This window comes from Colobus angolensis, unplaced genomic scaffold (genome assembly GCF_000951035.1).
Source record: "Colobus angolensis palliatus isolate OR3802 unplaced genomic scaffold, Cang.pa_1.0 Scaffold113, whole genome shotgun sequence".
In the NCBI taxonomy this organism is placed as follows: Eukaryota; Metazoa; Chordata; class Mammalia; order Primates; family Cercopithecidae; genus Colobus; species Colobus angolensis.
Window position 1 is genome coordinate 2,644,599 of NW_012112364.1, and position 19,665 is coordinate 2,664,263.

General features: G+C 42.5%; 1 protein-coding gene across 1 annotated transcript in view; it reads right to left on the reverse strand.

Annotated features, from left to right (window-relative positions):
* ATP8A2 (ATPase, aminophospholipid transporter, class I, type 8A, member 2) overlaps positions 1–19,665 on the reverse strand; it is a 560,732-nt gene that overhangs the window by 331,433 nt on the left and 209,634 nt on the right. The window contains 1 exon segment of the mRNA XM_011958629.1: positions 2,868–3,040. Coding sequence (XP_011814019.1) covers positions 2,868–3,040 — 173 coding nt within the window.

Consider the following 19,665-nt stretch of genomic DNA (forward strand, 5'->3'; position numbering starts at 1 on the left):
CTCTCACAACTATTATATTTTGAAGATGAAAAGTGAAAATTAAGGTCAAATTTATGTTTGAAGCCACATATTGAATTTAGCTTGTTTAAATTTTCAATGAATAGTAAGTACATCTGAAGTGTACAAGTACTTTTTTCTTTTATTTTTAAGTACATGTTGTTTTCTTTAAACCTTAAGTATGAGATCAGCCAGGAAATGTCTCCAAGAACAAGAAAATAATGCACTATCCTAAATTCCCTTTTTCAATTAATGCTTCCATTTTGTAGACTATAACAGTATTTAATTTGAAATTTCCTCTTTCTGTGCAATTCCAGTTTGAACTCCCCTGAGAAGTCTTCAAGCATACAGCCTATGAGACATGCAAAGCACTGTGAAGCAGTCACAGCAAGAAGGGGAAAAAGGTATGGGTGTGTGTGTGTGTGTGTGTATTTTAGTATCAAGCACCTGGCAAGAAAAGAGCATGTTCCTGTAAACCCTTACAGGCATTCCTGGCTCTCCCCTGAGAATCCAATGGACTCATTTTGATTTCCCTCTTAAAAACTTACAAGGTTTTAGCGTGTTTGCATTGGGTTACAGTTTACCAGACTTTTCCACATTGTTACTTGTTTTTGTCCACCAGCAAGTCAGGGGGACGACCCCTTGATCAACAGGGCAGTGACAGCAGAAGCGGCTGACTCACCGTGACTCACGGCTCTGAGGTAGAGTAGTAACAACCTCCAGTGTGGAGACATTCATATAATCAGGTACCCACCTACTCAGCAGCTTTACAATGAATAAATAAAGGGAAATTTATGAATAAAAGTATTTCCCCACCATTCTTTCCATCCTTCTTTCCATTTGCATAGCCCTAATCTAAACTGCTCAAATATAATCCAGGAAAGCAAGCACAGGATCAGTACTCTAAAAAGAGAGCTCATTCGCTATGACACCAAAAGCACAAAGGAAAAACACAGAGAAATCGGACTTTGTCAAAATAATTTTGCTGCAAGTAATACCGTCAGGAAAGTGAAAAGGTAACCGAACGGGGCAAAAACTGCAAATCACCCATCTGATGAGAAACTTGTATCCAGAGTAGCTAAAGAACCCTGATATCTCAATAATAAAAAGATAATCCAACTTAAAAATGGGTAAAGGATTTGAATAGACATTTCTTCAAAGAAGATATACAAATGGCCAATAAACACATGAAAAAATGATCAACATCATTAATCAACAGAAAAATTCAAACCCAAACATCAATGCAATACGACTTCACATCCACGAGGCTAACTAATCAAAAAGACAGCTAGTGACAAGTGTTAGCATGGATATGGAGGAACCGGAACAATCGCATATAGACAGTGGGAACAGAAGGGTGCAGCCACTTCAGAAAACCATCTCACAGTTCCTCAAAAGGTTAAACATGGAGTTACTGCGTGACTCAGCAACTCCACTCCTAGGTACATACCCAGCGGAATCGAAAACCCATGTCCAAACAGAAGCTTGCACATCAATCTTCACAGTAGCACTACACACAACAGTCAAAAAGTGTGAAAAACCCAAATTCTCATACACTGAGAAACGGATAAACATGTGGTACAGCTAAACAATGGAATATTACTCAGCCATGGAAACAACGAAGTACTGACACATGCAACAACAGGGATGGATAGAAATCAGAAAAAGAACATCTCTTTTATGGCTCCATTCATGTGAAAATGTCCCAAACATGCTAATTCAAGAGCCAAGTGAAGTAGATGATTGGTTGTTTGGGGTGGGGGTGAAGGAGTGGAGGAAGATGGGATTAACTGATAATGGATACAGCAGTTTCCTTATGGGGTGATGAAAATGTTCTAAAATTGGTTGTGATGATGGTTACATAACTTTGTGAATATACTCAAAGCCAATGAATTGCTTTCAACAGGTGAACTGTAAGGTATGTGAATTGTATCACAATCAAGCTGTTTGAGGAAAAGAGGAGGCGGCCATCCTAAAACCCAGAAGCAGTGTATTTCACTTTCAGGTGCTCTGGCTGTTGCTCCCTGCACCAGGTCCCTCACAGCTGCACCAGGCTTCCTGACTTAAAGGTACAACAGACTCATCATTCACTGTTTCAAACACATTTGAATTTGTCCTCATCCCTATGGTCCCTGAATATCCTGTGATCACAGGCATAAAAGTGACATGCCTTTCCACTACCGATGCTCCACTAGCCAGCCCCTCCAGCTCTCTGTGACCTTTCACGACCACTCATCTTTCTAGTGGTTTATTGTCCTTATAATTCGGTCTGACTTTCATATTTGTATCAGAACTAGACCTCCACGTAGCCAGCAGTCAATAGAATGTAACAATACCCCACCACTGCCAATGGGAAAAAAAAAAAAAAAAACCTTCCCAGATTCCATGAAGAACCTACAAAGATTTCTGGTTAGATCTTACAGCAAAAATTGCTATCACATGAACCCGACCAAAGCTCCTCCTTAACTGAAAAGAAATACCCCAACAGATGTCAGAAAAGAAGCATCAAAGACCCATAAGTCTTGGAAGTTGAGCTCAGACACGTGCAGTAAGTTGGACCCCAGTAATTTCTTGAAGGGGCTTGAGGCAGTGTTTTTCCAATTTATCCCCCATGGTGAATGTGACTGGAAGCCCTGGTCCTTACTCTTTTTATCTTCTCAGGAGACAATACACAAAACCAAAATGTAAAAGCCACTAACTGCCTCTGCAAAATCTGTGCACCAACAGTTAAAAATAAATTTGTACTTTTGTTTTGGCTTTTGTAGATAAGAAACTTTAAAGCTAGAATTCCCATGCATCCGTTTCTTTCATATCAACACGGGATACAGACACAGCAGAGCGTGAACTGCGCACCGCCTGCACGTTCCTACCTGCAGCATATGACCGCTTTGCACGAGAGTGCCAAATCCAGGAAGCTCCTCCGGACTTCGAAGGAGAGCGCGTACTTCAGGGTGTGGCCATCGATGATGAGGGCCACGTCATTTTCCTTCCCCAGCAAACTCCCAAGGTCGGTGCAGTGCTGAGTAATGGCTGCTCTTGTGGCCTGAAACGAGAGTACAGGGGAAAATCACATTTTTTGCGTGTTTAATACCAAAAACAAAATAGAACTCAAAATTAAGTTTCTTGAAATGAGAACACACTGATTCTAATATAAATATACTAACAGTTCAGCTTTGTGCATTTACACATTAAAATTTCATTGGAACGCCCTCTGGGTCTGTTTTATGGGTGCAAACATCTTCATAGTGAGATCTGTTTGAAATTTACAATAATCCACTTCTTTACACTACATACACATTATTCTTGGGGCCCCTAGAATAGAAAACTCCATATAAACAAATATGCTTTTGGGAGAAAGATAGCATTATTGGAACTTGAATGGCAAACACTAACATTTCTCAGTTTGCACAAGATAATCTTTAAAGCATCCAAAAGATATCAAGGGATATAAAAATATGACAAAATATTAATTTTGAATCCTGCTGAGATCTTCGGATTCAACCATTCTCTCCATGCACCGCCAGCTTAAGAAATAAGCTGATCATTCGTCCCATGTTATAGAAAATATCTAATCAAGTTAAACTGCCGACACCTGCCAAAACATTACTACCAGTCTTAAAAGCATCTTGGTGTAATGCCTATTATCACATGGAATTAAAGCACAGAAACATTTTTTAGATTAAAAAAAAAAATGGGCTGGGCATGGTGGTTCATGCCTGTAATCCTAGCACTTTGGGAGGCCGAGATAGGAGGAACTGTTTGAGCCCAGGAGTTCAAGACCAGCTTCGGCAACATAGAGAAATCCCATCTCTATAAAAAAATTAAAAAATTATCCAGGCATGGTGGTGCACGTCTGCTGCACGTCTGCTGCATGTCTGCTCCATGTCTGTAGTCCCGGCTGAGGTAGGAGGATAGCTTGATTCTGGAAGGTGGAGGCTGTAGTAAACCCTGATCATACCACTCCAGACTAGACAACACAGTGAGACTCTGTTTCTTTTCAAAAAAAAAAAAAAAGACATTCTTGCTTTCACAGTGATTTTATGACTATGAATAGGATATCTCACTCAAATATAAGAATGTAATTTTGGACTCATAAAAAATATAGTTTAAGTTAATCGGGAAACAGAATTCTGCTGAAATTATTCTGTCTGGAAGATGACTATTAAGTAACATTCATTTGCAATTTATTACATGATAATGTAAATTACAATCTTAAAGAAATATGTTTAATGAACAAGAATCCTTCTACCTCTAGTAATATTGAGGATCAGCTACTATTAAAAAGTGAGAAACAGGTTCCAGAAAACTGTCTTATTGTTCAGTGTTTATTCTCAACAAGTGACTTTTGACAATTTCATAAAGATTTATTTAAGAAAGATGTGGTCTAGAGCCCTGCACTGTGGTCAGACGGCCTGGGTTCTAGTCCAAGCTCTCTACTTGTTACCTCTGTGACCTTCAGCAAGACACTTAGCCTCTTTAAATTGCCATTATTCTCATGCGTAAAAGGGAGCTAAAAACACTTCATAGCACTTTTATTATGAACAAATAAACTAATCAACATAAATTATTTAGCATGGGGCTTGGCATACAGCAAACACTCAGGAAAGCCCATTCTTCCTCCTGTTACTATTTATTCATCAAGAATTTCCCCTATCTGGGTCAGGTGCAGTGGCTCACGCCTACAATCCCAGCACTTTGGGAGGCTAAGGCAAGTGGATCACTTGATTGAGGTAAAGAATTCAAGAGGAGCCTGGCCAACATGACGAAAACCCATCTCTACTAAAAATACAAAAATTAGCTGGGCATGGTGGCGCACACCTGTAATCCCAGCTACTCAAGAGGCTGAGGCAGGAGAATTGATTGCACCTGGGAGGTGGAGGTTGCAGTGGGCTGAGATTGCAACACTGCATTCCAGCCTGGGGCACAGAGTGAGGCTCCATCTCAAAAACAAAACAAAACAAAACAAAAAACAGTAACAAAAAGAAATTCCCCTATCAAGGAAAATACACTTCTACTTCAGGCAGTGAATACATGCTATCATTAGCATGTATTTATGCATGTATTACATAGGCCAAAAGCAAGGCCTCTTGCACCAGTTAGCCAACTTGTGAATGCATAGGAAAAGTTCTTGAAGGAAATTAAAAGAGCTACTCCAGTGAACACACAAATGGTAAGAAAGCAAAACAGCCTTATTGCTGACATGGAGAAAGTGGTCTGGAACCACAACATTCCCTTAAGCCAAAGCCTAATCCAGTGCAAGGCCCTAACTCTTTTCAACTCTATGAAGGCCAAAAGAGGTGAGGAAGTTGTGTTAAGTCTGAAGCTTAGCAGAGATTGGTTTACGAAGTTTAAAAAAGGAGCTGTCTCCATAACATAAAAGTGCAGGGTGAGACAGTAAGTGCTGATGTAGAAGCTGCAGCAAATTCGCCGGAAGGTCTAGCTAAGATAATTGATGAAGGTGGCTTCACTAAATAACAGATTTTCAATGCAGATGAAACAGCCTTCTATTGGAAGAAGATGCCATCTAGGATTTTCATAGCTAGAGAGAAGTCAATCCCAAGCTTTAAAATGTCAAAGGATAGGCTGACTCTTGTTAGAGGCTAATGAAGTTGGTGACTTGAAGTTGAAGCCAATGCTCCCTTACCGTTCTGAAAATTTATGCTAAATCAATTCTTAGAAATGAAAAACAAAGCCTGGCTAACACTACATCTGTTTATAGAATGGTTTACTGAATATTAAGCCCACTGTTAAGATGTACTGCTCAGAATAACACTCCTTTCAAAACATTACTGCTCAGTCACAATGCACTGGGCCACCCAAAGCTCCGACGGAGACATTGTTGATGAATGAATGTCATCTTCATGCATGCTTAGCTGACATCTATTCTGCAGCCCATGGATCAAGGAGTCATTTAGAGTTTAAGTCTTATTATTTAAGAAATACATTTCATAAGGTTACGGCTACCATAGACAGTAATTCCTCTGATGGGTCTGGGCAAAGTAAATTGAAAACCTTTCAGCAAAGATTCACCATTTTAGATGTCATTAAGCACACCTACGATTTATGGCAGGAGGTCAAAAGATCAACATGAACAGGAGTTTGGAAGAAGCTGATTTCAACCCTTGTGCATAACTTTGAAAAGTTTGAGACTTCAGTGGAGGAAGTAAGTGAAGATGCAGTAGAAACAACGGGAGAACTAGAATTAGCAGTGGAGTCTGAAGATGCGACAATGTGCTGCAACCTCATGATCAAACTTGAATAAACGAGGAGTTGCTTCTTATGGACGAACAAAGAAAGTGGTTTCTTGAGGTGGAATCTACTCCTGGTGAACATGCTGTGAACATTCTTGAAATGACAACAAAGGATTTAGAATATTACATAAACTTAGTTGATAAAGCAGCAGCCGTGTTTGGGATAAATGATTCCAATTTTGAAGGAAGTTCTATGGTGGATAAATGCTATCAAACAGCATCATATGCCACGGATAAATCTTTTGTGAAAGGTAGAGTCAACAGATGCAGCAAACTTTATTGTCGTCTGATTTTCAGAAGTTGCCAAAACCACCCGAACCTTCAGCAACCACCACCTTCATCAGCCAGCAACCATCAACGTCATGGCAAGACCCTCCACCAGCAAAAGATTATGACTTGCTGAACGCTTAGGTGATCGCTAGCATGTTTTGCAAAAAGTATTTTTATATTAAGGCACACACATTGGGTTTTTTAAAGACACAATGCTATTGCACACTTAATAGACTACAGTACAGTGTAAACATAACTTTTATATGCACTGGAAACCCAAAAAAACAAAAAAAGATAGTGTGACTCGCTTTACCGCAGTATTTGCTTTATTGCTATGGACTGGTACCAAATCTGCAATATCTCTTCTACTTCAGGCAGTGAATACATGCTATCATTAGCATGTATTTATGCATGTATTACATAGGCCAAAAGCAAGGCCTCTTGCACCAGTTAGCCAACTTGTGAATGCATAGGAAAAGTTCTTGAAGGAAATTAAAAGAGCTACTCCAGTGCAGGTACCTCCTGCAGGTACCTCCAGTGCAGGTACGCCTACAATAGACAAATCATTAACAGAATAATGTTCTATGCATAAAAGTTAAATGGACTTTTATCCCAGCACTTTTGCCGAAGAGGGAGGATCACCTGAGGCCAGGAGTTCAAGACCAGCCTGGGCAACAGAGTGAGACTCTGTCACTACAAAAAAAGGGACATATAGGCACAAAATTGGCCAGGCGTGATGGTGCAAGCCTGTAGTCCCAGCTGCTCAGAAGGGTGAGGTGCAGAGATCGCTTGAGCCCAGGAATTGGTGGCTGTGCTGAGCTATGGATCATGCCACTGCAGTCCAGCAATAGCCTGTCTCTAAAATAAATAAAGAAAATTTTATACTTTTTATTGTCAATTAGCTTTGTAATTCTGAATCTCAAACAAGCATCCTGAAAACATCTATGCCTTCCTGATCTAAAACAACAGCCTGCCCTTTAGAATTTGGGTAGAGAGCAAAAAATTATCCTGACTTGGGAAAATGCCAGCTTGGCAGCCTGGGTGTGTTCACCAGGAAACTCAGGTAAGTGTGGGAAGTTCTAGAGGGCGTGCCTGCTGGGGGCCAATGAATGAAGGACAGAAAAGCCGCCTGAGAAGCACGTCACCAAAGAGATGAGACAAGGTACACAGATTTGGCCCAGGGAGAGCGTCCAGGTGCTACAGGAGAGGCCCAGTCTAGTTCAGTGCCTTTTAGACCCATGGGCTTCCCCACTGGACTTATGCCTGGATCCAAGGAGGGAAAGAGTGACAAACAGAAATCTCTGAAATGTGGAGACCACTGTCTGTGGCTTTTGGTAAGAGGACACAGCGTAAATGGAGACATTGATGGTCATCTTAGGCAGGGTGCTTTCTCTACTTAGGGTTATTTCTGCAGCACACATGAGGACAGATTGGATGCCAATACATGGTTCTTCTTCCTTGGCAGGAAGAAGAGAGGGACTAGCCTGGCCAATGTGATAAAACCCAGTCTCTACTAAAAATACAAAAAAACTAGATACGTGTGGTGGTGCATGCCTGTAATCCCAGCCACTTGGGAGGCTGAGGCAGGAGAATCACTTGAACCCAGGAGGTGGAGGTTGCAGTGAGCCAAGATTGTGCCACTGCACTCCAACTGGGCAACAGAGCAAGACTCCGTCTCCAAACAACAACAAAAACCCAAAAATTAGAAAAGTGTGGTGGCACACCTTTGTGTTTCCAACCACTTGGGAGGCTGAGGTGGGAGAATCACTTGAACCTGGAAGGCAGAGGTTGCAGTGAGCCAAGATTGTGCCACTACACTCCAACCTGAGTGACAGACAAAATAAATAAATAAAATAGAAATAAATAAATAAATATAAACAAAAGAGAGACAGGGCAAGGCAGATCTGAGGGAAGTCCCTTTCTCTGACCTTTTTGTGGGCTATTCAGCCTTCCTGGTACATTCTGAGTTACATTTTGCTTGAAAATGACTAGTTCTCAATCCTGCTTACCCTTCCATTGTCTTCTCTCCCTGTCCTTCATCTGCTCAGATACACTCCTTTGCCTCTGGGATTCAAATTCTTTTCCTACCACTAAGAGCTCTCCAGGTCCATCCAATGCCATCCTTGACGTGTCTCCAGCCTCTGCTTTGAGTTTAATTCCTGCACTTTCCATGCCCACTTGGCAATAATCTTTGATCAAACCCAGACGAGCGGGGTCCACCACACACATGTGGTGGAATATAGGTCCCTTCTGTGCAGTTCTCAAGCGAGCCAGTCAAAGGTATTACTATCACAAACAGTTCCTTATTCTCAAATGGACTATGATTCAAGAGTCTATTTGTAAGGTAGTTATTGGGCACTTAGAATCCATTTTCCCAGAGGAACGATGTTACAAATTATGGTTGGATCCCACGGCCTGTTAATGCCTGTTTAGTCCAGTTGCTAAAATTTATACTACAGTCTCTTATTTTAATAAAAAGCCAATTACTGAAAGTTACGATGGACTTAGCTGTTACAAGGGGCATAGAAAGTTGGGGCTGGAGGTTTCATACCCGGAAAGATAAAAAAATATTCCAAAATCCTTAGATAGAATTTGCTTTTAGGTGTTAATATTAAACGGTTTATTTCTAGCTTTTGGTGCATGTTCTACAATTGTATTTTCCTTCACAATTAAACACACACACAATTTAATGTCAAAAGTGAGTGACTGTTACTGACGACTGTTCCCTACCTTTTTCCCCTGTTTTGTTCTCCCATGAACCTCACATTTCTTAGCAAGGTCAGCATTGCCTTTGCATTCCCAGCTTATAAATTAAAATTATGTTATCACCACAGACAGTACCACCTTCCAGTCTCAGGAGATGTCGTGCCTCTGCTGATTCATAGAGGATCCTCAGAGGTTCATCTGGTGAACCCTGAAAGGCAGTGGAAGTGCAGCCCTGCTCAGCCTAGGGGTACACAGGATCCAAAAGGTGGTTCCACTGTTAATCACTTTGGATTTAATAAACAAGCCAGGAGAGATGAAAATTTCTAGAACCTGGAAGCATTTCTACCAATTTGCAGACGGCACGAGTCTCTCTTCAAAACTGAATGGTTCCAGCACCACTGAAATCTGCACAGGCAGGAGCCGTCTTCCTCCGTCAGCTCGGCAGGGCCATGAGGGATTTCCAGACGCCATGGAGCAGCAGCTGCTGCAGCCCTCACTTTGATGTCCTGTAAATTCCAGTGGGCTCAGAGCTGACCATGCCCAAAGCAGCAGGTTCAAGTTTCATTAGCAGCACTTCCACCACACCATGCTTACTTAGCCTTTGAGATCCAGGGCAGATTCCCTTCTCCTGAATTAATTGGGCTATTGAGTATCTAATGATAATGCTTTCTTTATCCCACACATTCAATGCTTTTTCTTCCCCTCCATGAATCTCTTTTTCCTGTCCCCTGACGACCATCACCTGTGTCTTTTCTCACCCTCGCCTTCCCCCATTCTTCAGATCATTCCCTGCCCAGCCTCCCACACCCAGTGCAGCTGCAGTCACCATTTTCCTGCCCCTTTCATGTTCTTTTTACTATCACATTCATTTCCAACATAATCACACCTCTTTCTTGACAGCACTAATACTCTCAATGCTTTTGTATTTATAGAACTTAATGAGTGTAAATGGTAAAATTCAAAGCACAAATATAGCAAATCCACTCTGGGCTAACAAAAGCTGCCAAGGCTGAAGCCGAAGTAATTACATAAGGCCTCCACTCTGGCAGCTGCTGGTGGCAGGTAAAGCTTGTACCTTTTTGCTCTGAATATTGCTTTGCTCCAATCTAGGAATATCCCTAAATTTAAAGTCCATAAATAGATAAGAGAAATTTCTGTTAAACGTATAACATTTCAAGGACTACCTGTAATACCAATAATTCAAAGGAAGACAGGATGGTATCTCACAGGCGTTAAGCAAACGTTTTCAAGAGATGTTTGGCTTCTCTCACCTGCAAGCACCCAGGTGCCAGGCTGGTACCCTCAGACTATCTCTTCTCACTTACCCCATGACACGTTTCTCTACACTGGCCATCCCTACCTTCCACAAAATATTTCTATTTCCAAAACAAAAACAAAAACAAAAACTCTTATCCTCAGAATAAGCCAACCCAATTAATTGAATTCACACTAGCATGCAAGCCTCTACAGAAATACTCTTCTGTTAATCAGCTTTATTAAGATACAAGTGACATACAGAAAAGCTGACCCATTTTAAGCGCACGATTCAACAAGTTTTGCCAAAGGTACAGAGTCAGGTAACCCCGGCCACAACCAAGATACGGAACCCTTTCATCATCGCCAAAGTTCCCTCCTTCCATGCTGCACACAAGTCCCTTCCCGCACCCCAGGCCCTGCTGACCTTTCATCTACCTCTTTTCACTACAGTTTGACCTCTTCTAGAATGTTATATAAACAGAATCACAGTTTGCAGTCTTTTCTGTGTGGCCTGTTCACTTAGCCTGATGCTTTCAGATTCATCCAATATTAATGCACATGTCAATAGTTTATTCTTTCGGTTGCCAAGCAGTATTCCAATGTATGGACACAGCACAACATGTTTCGGTGTTCACCCATTATTGAACATTTGGATTGTTTCCACTTGGAGGATATTATGAATAATTCTTCTATGAATCTATGTGACTAGTCTCTGTGTAGACTTATGTTTATATTTCTCTTGGGTAGAAACCCAAGATGGGAGTTACCCAGTCATACCACACATACAGACACACACAGACCAAGTGCATATTTAACCTCCCAGAAACTGTAAGGCTGTTTTCCAAAGTGCCTGAGTCACTGTGGGTTCCCAGGTGAGCTCACAGGTGAGCTCTGCCATGAGTCCATGCTCACCAACACCTGCAAGCTGAGTCTCCTTAATTTTAGCCTTCCAGTGGGTGCATAGTATTAGATTTAGTAGTTTTAATTTGCATTTCCCAAATAACCAATGGTGTGTTGAAGACCTTTTAAATGCTTAATGAATGAACCGAATTTCTGTTTGCTGAGATTTCAAGATACATACAGTGGGATGATTCAAGAACACCAGGGACGGCCGGGCGCAGTGGCTCACGCCTGTAATCCCAGCACTTTGGGAGGCCGAGGCCGGTGGATCACGAGGTCAAGAAATGGAGACCATCCTGGCTAACACAGTGAAACCCCATCTCTACTTAAAAAAAAAATACATAAAATTAGCCGGGCGTGGTGGCGGGAGCCTGTAGTCCCAGCTACGCAGGAGGCTGAGGCAGGAGAACGGCAAGGACCCAGGAGGCGGAGCTTGCAGTGAGCGGAGATCACGCCACTGCACTCCAGCCTGGGCAACAGAGCGAGACTCCACCTTAAAAAAAAAAAAAAAAGAACACCAGGGACATACTGTGTGCATGGGCTTGCCTTGTCAAGGAAGCTCTCTTGCAGGGTAGCTGAGATACACTAATTTTAGTCTCTTTCTTTAAAAAAAAAAAAAAAAGGTCACACATTTCTTAAAAACCCACATTTTCCTGATAAAGCATCCCAGGCAGTGCTAGAGGACAGATTTAGGAAGTGAGATGCGTCAACTGGCCATGCTGTTAATGAACAAGTATCATTTATAAGAAAGAGACTATTTATGTACTCGGCCTCCAGAGCCTGGAAAGTTTGAACACTATTAATTACTACTATTTACTGAAAGAAAATTTGACTAACAGTGTGACAGGGCTCAAATCATTCAGGCAAAGAAAAAAAAAAAACTCTGAAGATATTTACTGTTTTCATTTCTCAAAAGGCATTAAACAGCAACCCTTAATACGCTTATTTTTTCCCCCAAACAAAATTTTTATTTTAATACCAGGAATCGTCTTATATGCTAAATAAACAAATCATTGAATAGCTCTGTTCAGTAATCTCTTAAAAATAATGCGTATGTTTTAAGAAGCATTTACTACTTGACTGTGGATCCTTTTTGTAGTTTTTAAAACATGGAATTCGCCTTAAAATTGATGGTTCTTTTCTATAAGAAAATTATTTCAAAGTGTGATCTTCCTACAAGAAGAATGTGAAATCAGCATTTGCAAGCCACCACTCAGCTATGTATAAAATGACCTTCATAATCCCACGGAACAGTTGCTTGTCACACCATTTGCCCAGAGTGGATCTCTGGAAGTCACTGTATATACTTCAGGGACACAATGAATCACTGCCACATTTAATATCATCACTCTAACTAGGAATAGTTTTACTATGAACATAACAACCTTCACTTAATTAATTGCCCGACCTTTGAGGATTAACATTTTCAACTTTAACATATTAATGATACGGCCGTTCCGCTATTTCTAAAGTCTCCTTGATAATTGGGAAAATTATCAAGTGCCCAAGCAGAGCACAACGGGGATTACATTTACAAACTAAAAATGAAACTACTAGATAAATTTTTTTCTAGACAACTTAACTTTACAAAGAGCGTTTTTAATAACTATGTGATTAAGTATATCAGGTAAATTTTACTAAAGGAAGATAAAGGGTTATTAATGTCATTAAGATCTTTATTTGGCTCGCAGTGACAAATGTTGATATACGTTCCGTCAACATAAGCAGCACGTAAGTGGTGCAGTCGTTACAATTGTTGAACTCATTATCTGCTTTAAGATAAAACCAGTTTCTTAAAAGACATGCTAAAACTTTTAAAGCAAACCTCACAGATGCTGTATAAGAAAATGAACATGTTAATCTCAACTGAATTATTTAACTTCCTGACTCCTGGAGATTTAAACTTAGAACTTCAATATTTTGAAGACACGGTCACCACACTTACTGTCTCCAAGGTCTCTGACTCTTAGCAAATACAATGTGCCCAGGCTGTATTTAGTCTTGTGCAAACAGCAAATGAAAACAGTGACAAATTTCTGAAAGAGAAACAGTGAAGGGAGATCATTCAAAAATATTCTAAATGCATGTGTGGCAGCTGCAGGCTGTGCAAAGTGGCAGTGAAGATCATATCCACGGGAAGAAAATGGGAGCACAGGCTCGCATTTGGAACCTGCTGAAGCAAAGGTGCCAGACAGAAAGGGCTAAAGCTGGGCTGTCCCCTACAGGCTCCCAGGCTGCAGGTGAGCCCACAGGGCATGGTTCTGGAAAGCCCTGCCAGCAGGACCTCCTCGGTGCTCCCTGAATCATCGGGCACTGGGGAGTACAGACAGAGTTACATGAGAGAAAAGAACAGCTGTCTACGAATCCTCTGCTCTATCGGGAAAATATCTCATGCTCACATGGGACACTGTTACCACATTTAAAATTGGAAATACTTTCTACATGAGAGTCTCCACTTGGTAATGACATTGGCAACACTCCAGGATACATTTCCGCTGGTGGCCTCAGCACTGAAGACACAGTGAGGACGAAGTCTCGTCTTCTCCCTGACACACACCTGGCCAAAAGACTCCTGGCTGTGCAGAACCCATAACCAACTCGGGTGGGTGAGGGTGGGCTTTGGGGCAGGCAGGGCTCTCCTCACCATTCTTTATCCCACACAGACTGGCAAGTAGTCAAGATCATGGAGACAGATGTTAATGCTGAAATACAGAGCAAGAAACAAAATCCTGTGATTAACTCTCAGGCAGGAAGGGTCTCTAATGTGCACAGGATCCTAGAGACCCAGGAGTTTCAGAATGAAACAGCGACACAACAGCACAAAACAGCCAAAGATCCCCGCGTGTCTGGCTGTTGGCGCAGCGAGTATCCCAGGCCTGTAAAGTGTGGTGAGCCACAGGCTTGAGTCAGGAAGGTGCTGGAGGGTGGGGACTCTGGCAGGCTGGGAGGAAGCACTTGGACTTCATCCCAGCGTCTACAGGGAGCTTGTGAAGGTTTGTATGGATAGAAATAGCATACTCGAATTTTTATTTGTAGATCACCCACCAACAGTATGGAAGATGGATTGGAACAAGGACCCAGGTCAGTTAAAGAGGTTTAGGATGCTGGGAGCCTAACCTCTGCCTATGGTATCACCCCTGCCTGCGATAACAGACAAAACCAACTGTATTTACTGAACAGAATAAACAGTGCGCGGTGAACGGTGAGAGGACCAGAGAGGAAATGGGGATGATAAGTGTGTGGCCAGCAGAAAAAGGAACCAATCCCTAAGAAAGCAACAAGCAAAGAACTGGGGAGGGGTGGGGATCAAGCGACGGCAGATCAGAAGTCGCTGAGTATCAATGCCATAGAGAGCGAGCTGGCTCTTTGCTTTAAGAGCCGCCTACTGCTCCCTGCGATTGCAATGGGAAGGCCTCCTGGGATGGTGGGGGATCAGGAAGCCTCTCTAGCCCCTGGAATACCAAGAACTGCTCTCTAGGGACACTGCTGTGCCTGGAGACAGCCTGATGAGAGTCACTTCCACCACTATGACCCCGTGAGCGTCTGTAAATTTCAAATGAGCATCCGGCAGCTGTCACTTGCTCTTCGTGGATCATATAAGCTTTCGATCAATGTTGGCTAAAGAATGGAAAAAGAGATCACCTGGGTCGCTTCCTTACCACTCCCACTGGGTGAAAAAAGCAAACAAATCACCTAGCAAACTGCAGGTGCTGAAGAAATGCTTGCCACCTCTTGTTTGGGGACTATCTGCTGCCTCTTGAACTCGGGACCCCGGCCAGAGCACTCCGCTCATGGCCGCTGTGGGCCATGTGCTGTCCTCTGCTCCACGACTCCCTTCTGCACTGGGGCAGCGACAAGGGCCTTCTGATAACATTTTGGAAAGTATTTGAGACTTTAGCTTGGTGGGCCATTCAGTACAGGCAATAAGCAGTCATGAAACACTGACTACAGGAACACAGCTGTGCACAAAGCTTCCAAGGCCCAGCTCTCAATGGGCTTACACATCAGTGAGGGGACAGACACTACACTAATAAAAACACAACACGGTGTCATGAGCTGTCAAGAGCCATGGATGAAAACCAAGCAGGGTTTGGGAAGCAGGAGCCCATCAGAATCTTGCGCATTCAGGGCCGCGGTCAAGAAGACTGAGACTTACCTGAGAGCGGAAGTAGAACCACTTGTACCTCAGTGCACAAAATGTCCTGACAGTGAATTTGAGTGGCCAGGAAATACAATCAGTAGGTTGACAAGAGGTGAATTGTTCATTCCATTAAAAAAAATGTATTTATAAGCTAAAATTTAAAAGCCAAGAGATTCCACAGGAAAACTCTGTTATCTCCCTTCTCTTGAAACATTACGGTGTCTGGGAGTTCCAGGCCCATGTTCCCACTGAACTTGTTACCCCTGAGAAATAAACATACTCGCTCTTGGCCAGGTGCCTCCCAGTCTCTACTGCCTCCCTGATACTGGGATACTGAGTGTCACTGTCATTTAGCATGTACTGCTTGTTTTTTCCTCTGGACCCACCTCGCCATTAAAAGTGGGAATCAAGATGACCAGGGCGGATGTAAGTTTCTGGTTTGGAGACGGGTCTCCTTGGAGCACTCCATCATGTTCCTGCCCCACAGGCCCGTGCTGCATCCGCTCCTTGTGAGCTCTATTCTCTGTGATTTCCAACAGGACAGAACTCATCCCAAACAGTAGTCTGATCAGGCATCCCAAATATAGCATGCCCCAAACTGAGTTCCTGGTCCCCTCCCTCCCATGCCCGCACGCCCCCTGCATGGAATAGTTACGGAACACCACCCAGAGAAACACAGCAGTGAACGCTTCTATCTCTTTCAGTCCAGGACAGCTCCATGCTTCCAGGTACTCACACCAAGAATATCAGAGTCATTCTTCTTCCTTTCTGTCATGCCCCATATATTCAATCAATCAGCAAATAATGCTGCCTGTGCCTCTGAAATTCATCTAGGCCCTGACCACATCTCACCAGGCCACTGCTAGGGTCACCCTCCCTCACCTGGACCATCTGAGCAGCCTTCTGAACTGTCTCTGGGCCTCCACCCAGCAGAGAAACCCTGTTACCATGGAACGCAGGTCCTGCCACCGTATTCAAAGTCCTCCCAAGCTTCTGGTCTCCATCTGAATAAGAGCCAAGTGACTTCTGATGGCTGGCGAGGCCCAGCACCCCTCTGACCTCGTCTCGTGCAAGAGCCCCCACTAACTTTCTGTTTTTCTTCTAATAGGCTGACCTGCTGCTCCCTTGCATCCCATTCCCCCAGATTTCCATGCGGCTCACCCCACTTCAATGTGGCTTCTTAGGGAGGCCCTTCTGAGTGCCCCCATTTAAAATCACACTTCCCCATGCAAACTCCTTATTTCCCTTTCCTCCTTCATTTCCCTCAGGATACATACCATGTTCCATCTTCTACATCTTTTACTGACACATTTTGCTCACTGTCCACCCTCCCAACTACAGAATCAGCTGCAGGGGCCAGGGATTTCCTGGCCTATTCTTTCATGATTGTATCTCCAGGGCCGAGGGCACAGCCTGGCCTGCAGGGTGTATTCAAATCTTTACTGAATGAAAGAATGACATAACAAAGGTAAAGATGGGAAACAGGGAGTCCAGTTCAGAGACTATGCCATCACCCACATATCTAATCAGCCTGGACGGAGGGAGCAGCAGGACTGAAGTCTTTACAGAAGCAAAGGGGACTGGGGTGGTAACTGAGTGTGAGGCCCAGGCAGGGACTGTGTCTAAGGCTGTCACCTCCAACTACGGCTTATCAGCCTTCATGGAGATGGAGGAGGCCAGAGGGTGACAGGATAGGAGGGGTTGGGGAGGAACCACAGGCAGGAGGAGTCAATTTTTAAGCAGGTTAATTAAATAAGTTGATTAATATATATATTAATACATTCTTCTCAGGTATAATTCAAAACCTAATAAACTCTTCCAAGACAACTTTCAAGGTTTAAATTATTTCTAAATGTAATAAGCCCAAGACTCAAAAGAGCTCAAATTCACTCAAGTATATACGCTACAGGTTACACTCCATCCTCCAGAACAAAAGAGAAGTTACAAATACCAGGAATACGTGGGAGATGATGACTTGCAGAAGACCAGTGTCCCCAGTGCTTGAAACTATGTGGAGAACAAAAAAAAAGAGAAGCGGCTCTGTTTTCCAGACTTACATTTAATAGGTTCTAAATCCAGCACAGATTTGACCTTTGCTTTAAATAGATTTTCTTGGAGAGGAGGGAAGAAAACATTGATTCATCCGAGACTCCTGAACGACCTACTGTTCACATTACTTGGAATAAAGTCTGCTTTAAATCAGAATTCTTGAGACATAGAAATAAATATACCAAGAGGTTTCTAATTTTGTGCTTTCACCAACTGATTATTTTCATTCACAACAGTGGACGAACTCGATATGGTCTTTCCAGAAGAAGGCCATGGCGGCCGAGCAGAGCACACAGCAGAATCAATCAGATCAATGCAAGCAGGCTCAGACTTCAGCTTGTCTTGAGATCAACACTTCCAATTGAAAAAATAAGAGAAGTATGTGAAATGGAGATGACTATTCAGGGTTTTCCAAGCCTGAGTTAATTTAGCAACATTTGAGGAATAAAGGAAAAGGAGGAGCAAAAATATTTCCAGTAAGACTGAAAAAGGTTAAACCAGAATCATTCACTATTAAGACTGTTCACACAGTAAACTTGAAACATACAAACCTCCCACTCTGTTAAGCGCAGTCAATAAGATCAATGTCAAACACTCAAGATCAAAGTCAAACACTCTCTGAACTGGACTCCCTGTTTCCCATCTTTACCTTTGTTATGTCATTCTTTCATTCAGTAAATCAACGTCAATAATATTATCCTGGACGGAAGCCCTTTTATTATAGCTTATTCGTTAGCAATTTTGCTTCCTCTCAAACCTTTTAAGCACCTCATTGTTCACTTTATATCACAGTTATAAGATAGTTGGAGAAACAAATAAAAATAGAAATCTGCTTTACTATTTGATTCTCTTTAAGGAAGAAATATGAAAATGTACTTTGTGTTTGTGTACCATGCAAATAAACGACCCAAAGGCACCAGGCAGGTAAAAAAGATACGCCAGGACGTTAGGAGTAGTGAGGACTGTGGAAAACTGGAAAGTGCCCGCCCCTAACGATGTTCACAGTGCTGTCCAAACAAAACACCACCGCAGGCTCAACTTGGCCTTCTTGACCATCAATTTGCCACAAAATCAAGAATGACTAAAAATTCATAATTAAAAAAAAAAAAAGGAAATGGTTTGGATAGCATTTTGTTGTTGTTGTTGAAACTCTGAACAACACTTGAACAGGCTTTCACAAGGCCACCATTTGTAATTCCACATGGCTCCGACCTCCCCCTACTGGTTAGAGGAAAGCAGGGGCAACATGGCACTTCAGTTGAGACGAGAATTCATTCCTGCCAACTATCATTTCAGAACTCTAATGACAAGAATAAAACACAAATGTGTAGACTGAAACCCACATAAGTGTTAGTCCACACACATAAAACTACACACAAGATCTAGTAGAATTGTATGACTCTACTACAAAATCACACATTTGGAGAAACTTACATGTCTAGAACACTAACAAGCACGAGGACCAACTGCAGCCCACACGGACAGTGGTGATGCAGAACTGCATACAAATTGCTCACTACAGTCTCAACCACAGCCTCACCTTGGATGTTGCAGCTGCTACAGGCTTCATGTCTAAGGGCAATGTGCGAACGTGAGGCCCCTCCTTCCAAGTTGTTTCCTGGTCTATTTCTTCCTATACACCATTACTAAAATAACCTCAAACTGTAATATCAGCAAGTCACTTTTCTGTTTATGATCTTTCGCTACGTATATCTTATCAAACGCAATACTTAGAGATCCAATTAATGCTTACTTTCTGGGTTTGTTTTATGTTTTACCTTATTAGAGCTTTCAACCTTTTATGGTAAATGACCACAGAATCTCCCCCTAATTGCATGAAGAATTTTTTCCTGAAAACCCAAAGCAAGCCTATTAGGTGTAAAAGAAAGCCATAAATGTATGTGAAACCAGCCCGAAGGGAACTGGCTTATACTGCAGGCCAACGCTGAGCTCCGGCCCCTGTGAGAGCACTACCTCACAGTCCTAAAAGTAATCCACCCACCTGGGGGCAGGCGGGGTGGGGAGTTCAGGGGACGCTTGAATGTTGTTGTAAACCAATACACATATGTGAATCCGCAGCGTAGGCCTAGCAGT